The sequence below is a fragment of the Miscanthus floridulus genome, chromosome 1 (assembly GCF_019320115.1).
Source record: "Miscanthus floridulus cultivar M001 chromosome 1, ASM1932011v1, whole genome shotgun sequence".
Taxonomy (NCBI): domain Eukaryota; kingdom Viridiplantae; phylum Streptophyta; class Magnoliopsida; order Poales; family Poaceae; genus Miscanthus; species Miscanthus floridulus.
In genome coordinates this window covers 25914438-25924422 of record NC_089580.1, presented here as the reverse complement: position 1 = coordinate 25924422, position 9985 = coordinate 25914438, and the positions used below count along the sequence as shown (strand labels likewise).

Here is a 9985-nt window from a genome sequence, read left to right as displayed (position 1 = left end):
CAGCGTGTTCTTCCTCCTCCTCATTCTTGCAGTGTTCTTGCGTAATCAGTGCAGCAGTTCTTGGACTTCCCGCCGTTCTTGGTGATGTTGTGCCAGACTGCCAATCAGTGCAGCATGCATGGCAACAGGAACGGAAGCCTTCGGCATCGTACAAAGTGACCGTGCACTTGTTCTGGTTCGGCTGTTCGGCCTTTTAGCATGGACCACGCCGGCAGCTGCAGGCCTGCGGGCTGCAGCGGGACGGAGAAGCGAAAGGGATCAGTGATTGGGTTTTCAATTTTTTTTTTTTGTCTCTGTGGGAGCAGCAAATGCTGAAACTTCAAACTTGTGTCCAAACGATCTATTAGTATTAGTATTAGTATTAGTATTAGTATTAGTATTAGTATTAGTATTGATTGAGAGGCTGATCGACAACAAATGAACAAATAGATCACTGTTCATTATGCAGTGCTTTTTCGGCCATCTGCGTGCCTTTTGTTATGTGTACGAGCTCTCTGTCATTATCTTCATCGTGTAGCCTGTAGCGGACCGCCCCGTTTGGACTTTGCATATTTCTCGTGGCGTCCATCGCCGGCCGGACTCGTTCATTCGATCCGGAAGATCCTACCAATCCCCTCCTCTCTCGTAGAATAATGCTCGGTTTGATCGCACAGCTAATTGTTACCCTGCTAGCTCATTTGGATCTAAACAGATTTTAGCTAATAGTCTATTCCCTCTGTCACTAAATAACTGTTATTTTTTTTGTTTCGGTATGTTTGACTAGATTTGTAGAAAATACATGCAACATGTGTATATTCAAACAAATTTATTATGAAAATAGATTCAACGATCTATCTAATGATAGTATTTATATATCATAAGAGTTATTAATATTTTTTTTATAAAATTAGTCAAAGTTATTTTTCTAGAAGTGAAAATGATGGTTAGTTAGGGACGGAGGGAGTAGCTAATTGTTAGCTAATACCCAATGTAACTAACAACTATTTCATAATTAGCTCATTTGGATCTAAAAATATTTAGCTAATAGTCTAGGTAATCGTTAGCTAATACCTAACTAACAACTATTTTCATTTGGATCTAAAAATATTTAGCTAATTATTAATTGTTGTTAGCTAATAATTAACTGTTATTAGTTGGTTTAGTTCAACTAGTGAAATGAGACATTTCACTAGTTGAACTAAACCAACTAATAACATAACAGTTAATAATTAGCTAGCTAATATTAGGTTCAACTATTAACAAACTATTAATAGCTAATGAATCTAAATAGAGCCTAATTAACAGGTGTGGAACTATCCTTTTGTAATCATTATAATTTTGATTTTAAAACAAAATTTATTTTTTATTTGTTTGATTATAGCATCTCCAAGAGTTTCCGGAGCCCACTCCTGATCTAGATTTTCTTAGCAAAATTAAAAAAATCTACTCTCCCACAACTCCCTATCTCAACTCTCTATCTTTCCGCACTTTGAAAAATCAATCTAATCGCACGGAAATATATGCGTAGCAAACCTCCAACTAGTTGCTAGCCAACTCAGCTAATTTAGACTAATTTTAAGCTTGAGGTAATAACTAGCCTAGTTGATCAAACGGACCCTTATAGCAGTACATTTATATTTTATTTTTGCATTTTCGCCAACATATAGAAACCAAATTATTACTTTTTAAATTTTCAATGATACTTACTCGCTCCATACTGGTACTTCAAGTCGTTTTGGGCAGCAACACGGTCTCCAAAACATGACTTTGACTTTTTATTTGTATAAAAATATTTATTGGAACATGTATATGTATATTTTTATGAAGGTACTTTTCAAGACAAATCTATTCATATGGTTTTCATATTTTCAAACTCAACAACTTAAAAGTTATTCATGATTTATATTCCCAATGTTTGACCCAAACCTTGTCCAAAACAACTTGAATTGCCAGTATAGAAGGAGTATATATTTTGTACAATGTATATTGACTATTTATTTTGGTACTTTTTGTTTAGAATTCTCGTGGACATCAATCTATTAATTCTTCATAGTCTCTTAGTATTCAAATTTTTGCTTAGGTATTTTTGTTTCCGAACTCAGAAAAAATCAACTCCATTTTTATTATTTTATTATTCTAAATTAATATTTATTAATTGTATTAGAACATATTCTTTAGTTTAATCTAAGCTGATAGATTATCATAAAATTCAATTGTACATATTCTTCTTTTATTAATCTTGTATAATCTAGATCCACTTAACGAACGTGGGCTCCTTTAAACATTGTAACACTATTGTGTAGATTTCTTTTTCTGTTCCTTTTATTAATCTCATAATTGTTTAGATTCGGCAAAAGTACAACTGCCTTTAACACTGTTGTATCTCGATATAATGTTTGTTTTGATACATATGATTGCTTATTAGTTGGGGCTAAATATTAGTCGATTTAGCTATGGTTGGCTAGCTAATTGACTAACTAGTTATAGACTTGACTAAAAATATAATCCATCTATTAGCCCTCCTATTTGAATGAACAGGAGAAAGTAAAATTTAGCTAATTTTTAGCTAGGTAGCAATTATTAACCCATATCCAAACAGGCCTAGTATATATTGTAAATACCACTGGCTAGAACCTCCTCGAACTATTTTCAGCGAACCTTTACAACGTGGAATTAAATTACTCTGCCATGTTCGCTTGTCTTATAATCTGTACTTTTCGGTTTGTCTTTTCAGCCGGAATGGTGTTTTTCTCTCACAACAAATTAGCCGGAACCATGTTTTAGCTTGCTTTAATAAGTCAAAACAGTATTTCAGCTTATTTTTTTGGCGAAACGAATGGGGCTGGCGGGGCTGGCACGAGCTGTTCGTACATAGTTCTAGTCACAATCTATTGGGAGCATTATACAACTCCAGGTTGCTCCAGGACCAAATTATTGGGATCACTAATCCTCTCAGAGCAGCGTGCAGCGGTAACCATTGACTCCATATTCAACAATGTTTCCAATCAAACTGAGGCAGCTAAGACGCCTTCGCCAGGTCAAAGACAGCGATGAACGGCATCAGGACGGACCCTATCCAGAGCTTCCCGTCCTTCTCCTCCACTTCGCTGACGGCTCTCACCACCGCTCCCTTGGTGTCCTCCAGGATGTCGAGCACCTGGCCCTCGGGGCTGTACTTGATGATCACGGCGTGGAGCTTGCCACCGATCTGCATCAGGTAGTGGTACTTGGCGGGGATCGGGAGGCTGAGGAAAAACTTCCTCATCTTGACATGGCGGCTCATGAGCCGGGCGTACAGGCTTCGGCGGCAGTGGATCGCCACCCAGAACTCGCCCTTCTCATTCGTTCTCACATTGTCTGGGAATCCAGGCAAGATGGCGAAGAGATCCACAGTGCCTGCCTTCTCACCTTTCAACCAGTATCTGCTCAACCTGTCTCAGAAGAACACAAATATAGAGATAAAGTTGAAATAAGAAAGCTTAAACCACATGTAAGAAAGAGAATACACACCTGCCGCGCGATCCTTCACAGAAAACGAAGAATGAGCCATCCTTGCTCATGGACACACCATTGGGAAATTGGAGGTTGCGATGCAGTACTGTCGTTTCCTTTGTCTGTGGGTTATATTTCAAGAGTCTCCCAGAGGGATCCCCAGAGAAAACTAACTGCATAAAATTCCTGAAAATGAATGATTACAAATTGAGGAGACAGTAGGTTTTCCCAATATAACAGTGAAAAACAGAGTAATCTTATAAAATGGGGGGGGGGGGGGGGGGGGGGGGGGGGGGATAGGTTGGGGCCTCCCCTGCTGATTTCGGTAAAAAAAAACAGAGTAATGCCCAAGTCATAATAGTCACTAAAACAGGTGCTATACATCGAAGTAGAACGGTTGGAGAACCTTATATGACACCAGAACAAGTAAAAGTTACATCAGAGTAGGACTGTAACCCTCAAAGAAAGAATTGATCCATTTTAGGTGTTTATATTGTTCCTCCCCAGTTTCTTCATTGTTTTGTAGGAAAGCATGTGGCTGTACTCCCTGATGGGAAACATGCTGTGCTGAAGAGATCTGACAGATAATAACATAATGTCTAATTTATATATAAAAAAAAGAATACACGTGAGAGGTGAGTACTCTCTCTGTCCAAATTTAATTGCACGTTTACAGTTTAAAAAAAATCCCAAAATAAAGGGATTCGATGAGGAGCAGTGCTGGTCTCCGTACGTACAATCTGTGCTAGCGTAAATGCCAGGGTAACCATCGATGGAGAATATAAAAAAAAAACTTGAATGCTCAGTTACGTGGAATGCTCTCCACCACTCGTTTGCTGGCTCCAGGCGGCAGCGGCACCAACGGCACTGCCTATCTTCGTACGATAAGAAATGACAGCTACACTTTCTATGGCAGAAATGTAATTTTACATCTACAGTAATTGTGCTTTTATTGTTGGACGGAGGGAGTTTCTTTTATAGCACATAAATAAATGTCTGTTGCCACATCAATTAGGAGTCAAGGTAAACACAGTAAAGTAATCCAAGCTGACGACATTCTAATCCAGTGAGGGAGGGATGTTTCCTATCAGCAACCCCATAGTCAGTACTACTGTGCTAGGAATCAAGTGAGCATCCTACCAACCAAGCAAAGCAGAGGGAAGAGAGCGAGGGCATGGCATCACAGACCGTCTCTGGTAGTGGATGCTGGAGTCAGTGAAGTAGACGTTGCCCTCGTCGTCGAGGTCGAGGTCGTTGGTGAAGTTGAGGCGCACGCCCTCGGCCTCCGTTGCGAGCGGCGTGGCCAGCCCGCCCTCTGGGCCGACCTTGAGCAGGCCAAAGTAGGCGTCGGCGATGTACAGGTCCCCTGTCTTCTTATCGAAGCGGAGCCCGAGCGGTCTGCCGCAGATGTGCTCGTTGGGGAGGTACTCCAGCGGCGAGGCCTTGGGCCCGCCGCAGAGCTCCTGCGTCCAGCGCGGGGAGGCCGTGGCGAAGGAGACCCACCGCTCGCCGTCCCAGAAGACGACCCGGCCGTCGGCGACGCCCGTGTACGGTCCGCGGCCCTGCGGGTCGAAGGCGACGCTCTCGGGCCCCTGCACCTCGCCGCGGAACCGCACCTCGGCCCCGCGGAGCCGCTCCCGTTCGTCCGCGTGCGGCGGCATCTCGGCGGGGTCGGGGAGCTCGACGAAGTGCGCCTCGAACCCCGGGAAGTCCACCATGCTGCCCATCCGCAGCGGGTCCGTGCCGCAGAACGCCGCCAGCGCCGCCACCAGCAGCGCCACGGCCACCACCCCCGGCGACGCCATCCCGCTAGTCCGCTACCTCGCCCCCCTTTCCCTCTCCTCGCTCTCGCGGGGCTTCGCTTGGGTTTCTCCGCTGGGGAATGGCACGGCGCGCTCAGTGAGGAGGGATCACTACTTCGTCGCGCCGCGGCTGCCGGGTCTTTGTAATACCCCGATACGCCAGGTAGGGGCGTATGCGTATCCGTATCGGATACGTATACGCGGCCGAGATGCGACCGATACGTATCGAAGAAGTATCGGGAAAATGTAATTTTAAAAAGATAAACGTATCCGTGCATCAGTTTATTTTTTAAAAAAATGTTGGGCCTGATCAGTTGGCTTCTAATATTTGCCCAACCAAAATCATGTTAAGCCAAGATTTAGGCTTGTTAAAATCAAGACCGATCAAAGTTAGGTCAAAAAAATATATAATACAATTGGTTGAGTGACGTAACATTGGTAGAAAGCATTTTTTCATGCAATTTAAGAAGTTTTTAGAAATTTACTAAAACTTTGGTCATAAGCATTAATATACTAATTATTTATCAATAAACTAAATAATAACTAAAAATTTTAGCTTATCATAATTTTGGTTAAAAAAATTAGAAGTCAACCAATCGGGCTCGTTATATCCGAGTATCTGTATGCTCTTGAGATCGATACCCGTGCTGTATAGCCTGTTCGGGAGGCCGTATCGTATCGTGAATTATTTACTACTGACTAATTTGGTATGGGAGAAAAATACTATTTTTAACTAGAAATTTACAATCGTTTACGAGCAAGCGAACAGGCTTTTTGTACATTTCGCGGCAGAAATTGGGTGCGCTGCGCACGGCCAACAAGGTCGCTCGCTGCCCCGTGTGCACGTCAACTACCCCACGGATCCTTCTCACATGCTTCCGCTTCCGCCCCTGCATCAGCATCACGTGTCGCCGGTCAGGCCTCCTTCAATGGTTGGTTCGTGCGAGGTGGACGTGCTAACAACTAACAAGAATACAACGTCCAAGCATATGCAAGACTACATTATATTCTTCTAGAATCGAAAGATATAAGTAATTTTCAAAAATCCACGTAGTTGGTTTAGATAATTAGGTCATATATATTTATTTTGGAACGAAGAGTGTAGATTTAAAAAAACCACGTAGTTGGTTTAAACAATTGGGTCCCTCTGGAAGACGTAATTTTATTTTTTGTTCGGCATTTTTTTGACGAAATACTTATATAATTCTTATAAAAATCATGCATTGTAAAGGGACTTTAACCTTTTCTTATTAGATTAAAAATAAAATATATTTTTCTTTTTTATAAGGAGACACAAGCTCGGTAGTACTCTCTCCGTCCCCGAATATTAGACGCGATCTGACTTGGTGCGGTCTTTAATAACATATTTTAACCTATAATTTCTTTTATAATATATAATTTATAGAAACAAAAGTTTGATCATTACAAAATACTTTTGAATACAAATCTAATGTAACTATTTTTGTAATACAAACTTTTGATACAATTAGGCAAATTGTTAGTTAAAATTAAATTTTAAAATACGTGCATGCTTTATATTCTGGATAGAAACAGTGTTAGGGAACAGTGTTAGGATTGGCAAATGAAACAGTGTTAGGGAACAGTACTAGGATTGACATCCAAGCTAATAAAGTTTCATGAGGAGATGCGTCCCTCTCTGTTAGCTGCTAAGTCAGAACAAGTGATAAGTACGCATTCTCCAAAACATTTTTCAACTTTGATTAAATATATATAAAAAACATTATTGTTTATAATATCACTGTTCGATTAAACGGTCGTTTAGCCCGTTTAAATACCGTGTAAACGCTATACGGTGGTGCGCCGTTTCCGTTTAATCACCCGTTTACCATGTTTAATTGGCCGTTTAGCCCGTTTAATGGGACATTTTACCCGAATAATGGCTAAACGGTAGGTGACGACTGTTTACCGTTTAGCGTTTAGAAAAACACTGTATAATATATAATTAATATTATTAGAAAATTATATATTTTTATAATAAACTTATTTAAAATATAAATATAAATATTATAAATATCTTTCATAAACTTTGTTATAAACTTAAAAAAAACTTTAACCAGCAAGAATCCCAACTCTCAGGACCTCTGACGATATTTTGAGATGAACGGAGTACACTGACCTCGTGATGATATTGAATCCCAGAACCTCGTGACGATAATTTTTTGAGACGGATGGAGTACACAAACCTAGTGACGATGTTTTCTTTGAGGCGGAGGGAGTACACCTAATAGATACCGATATGAAATAGCAACCAAGCGAAGGGGAGCGAGACACCGAAATCTTGAATACTTCAACTCGATCTCCGAATGATCGCAGAACCACAAATCAGGACTAATCCACACAAAATGGTACAACCTAACTGGAAGCCATAGAGCACGAAGTAGAGGACCTCAAAGAGATCTCTCACATGCCCAAGAAGAACTCGAAAGAACAAAGGTGTGTAAGATATTTAGCAACTCGGCTGCAAAACCGTATCGGGTTCTCAAATGATCAAAAGTCTTTTTCTTGTAGCATATATGTGATACTTATACTAGGAACAGCTCTCCTAGTTTGTGAACTGAAGTCACCACGTTGGGAGGTGGAAGGCCAAGGCCAACAGGTTGAAGCATTCACGAGGTCGTCTTCAATTCTCGCACATCTCCTGGGCTTCTGCGCAACCTTCGGTAAAATGGTCATTACTCTATGCTCAGAAGTCCAAATGAGTAGCCATTTGTTGCATTGGAGAATGGACTTGATAAGCTTTTCAACAGTACTTATTCACCACCAAAGGTTGCACGATTAAGGAGTTATGGCCGCTTCTTTTGATGGTCCGAACTATCAAGGTCAGCCTTGATGGATGGTTGGTCCGATCCTCATGATCCTTGGATTTTCTTTATTTTTAATCTTTTTTATTTAATATTTTAATAATAATTACTCCTATTTTTTTAACGGACATGCATTGGCCCTTTTGGCCGTGCCAGCGCCGCTGGTGCGATCAAATAATGTTGTCGCGCCACATACATTGGCGCGGCAATATCCTTCAAATTAGACGACGTTTTCAACGAGGAAAACACTGTCACGCCACTTCCGCTGGCGTGACAGTACTGTTCTGTCGCGTCACCGGGAATGGCGTGACAACACCAAACCTTTGAAACATCATAACTCTTTGATACGACGTCGGATGAAGATAAAATTTATATGAAACCGTAGCTCTCGATGAGATCTACAACTTTATAGTTTTGAGTTTTTTCATTTATGAATGTTAAATGCTCAAAAAATAATATAAAATTTCCGAAGCATAATAACCACGTAGTAGTGTTTGTCGCATTAGACAATTAATATCTTTTTCGTATGGTGTCAAATGAAAATACTAAGATTTACAACTTTATAGTTTTGAGTTTTTACATTGGAAGCCGTTAACATGCTCAAAAAAATAATATAAAATTTCAGTTGCATAATAATCGTGTACTAACTCTTATCGCATTGGAAAAATAATATCATTTTGATATCATGTTAAATGGAGGTACTTTTTATATCAATGTTGGAGCTCTTAATGAGATCTACAATTTTTATTAAAAAATATTTTTATGTGACATCGAATAAGAAATATATGATTTTTATAAAAAGATAAGCTTTAATACACGGTTAATATGTTGCTAATAATTTATATTAGTTTTTAGAGTATGTTAACGACCTCAAATATAAAAACTCAAAATTATAAACTTGTAGATCTCACTAAGGGCTATGACTTTGATATAAAATGTATCTTCATTTCACACCATACAAAAACGATATTATTTTTCTGTTATGACAAGGGCTAGTACGCGATTATTATGCTGCTGAAATTTCATATTATTTTTTCGTGCATCTTAACGATCTCAAATGTAAAAACTCAAAACTAAAAAGTTATAGATTTTATTGAGAGCTACAATTTTCATGTAAAAAGTATCTTCATTTGACAACATACAAAAAAGATATTATTTTTCTAATGCGACAAGCACTTGTACGCGGTTATTATGCTCTTGAAATTTTATATTATTTTTTTGAGCATCTTAACGTCCTCAAATGAAAAAACTCAAAACTACAAAGTTGTAGATCTCATCGAGAGCTACAATTTTCATATAAATTTCATCTTCAACAGACGTCGTATCAAAGAGTTATGATTTTTCAAAGCTTTTGTCTTGTCATACCACTCCGCGACAGAACAGTAGTGTCACGCCAGCGGGGTGTGACGTGACACCGTTTTCCACGTCGAAAACGCCATCTAACGTGGCATATGTTGCCGCGCCAATGCATGTGACGCGATAACGTTATTTGGTCACCCAAAAGAGTCAAATCCACACAAAAAAAATAGGAGCGATTATTATTAAAATATTAAACAAAAAAGGATTAAAAAATAAAAAATCTCCATGATCCGCTTCCTATAGTTCGTCCCTACATAGAAAAGCACCCTCACCTTTATGTGTATACCTAAGTACAACAAAAATGGTACACTCAGGTAGTATAATAATTTTAGCTAGAAGTAAGTTCACCTCTTTTTGAGTAGTTTTGCATGTCTACGCATAATTTAGCCCTTCGTGCACTTGCTTGTGTATAACTTGAGTAACCGTGACATATCCTCATCAACACCCCAAGAGCAGGGTTCTGCTCTTCAACCAAAACCAACAAACAGACAACAAAGTTGAACGCCTAGCATGCCATTAGAGTCGAAAACA

General features: G+C 39.7%; 1 protein-coding gene across 1 annotated transcript; it reads right to left on the bottom strand.

The window, feature by feature from the left end:
- Window positions 1–2775: 2775 nt before the first annotated feature.
- Window positions 2776–5397, bottom strand: LOC136476502 (protein STRICTOSIDINE SYNTHASE-LIKE 3-like). The gene is made up of 3 exons (XM_066474374.1): window positions 4660–5397; window positions 3490–3657; window positions 2776–3410 (listed from the first exon to the last, which is right to left on the bottom strand). Exons 1-3 carry the CDS (start codon window positions 5274–5276, stop codon window positions 2999–3001), a joined length of 1197 nt encoding a protein of 398 aa, XP_066330471.1. The 5' UTR covers window positions 5277–5397; the 3' UTR covers window positions 2776–2998.
- Between the last annotated feature and the right edge of the window lie 4588 nt (window positions 5398–9985).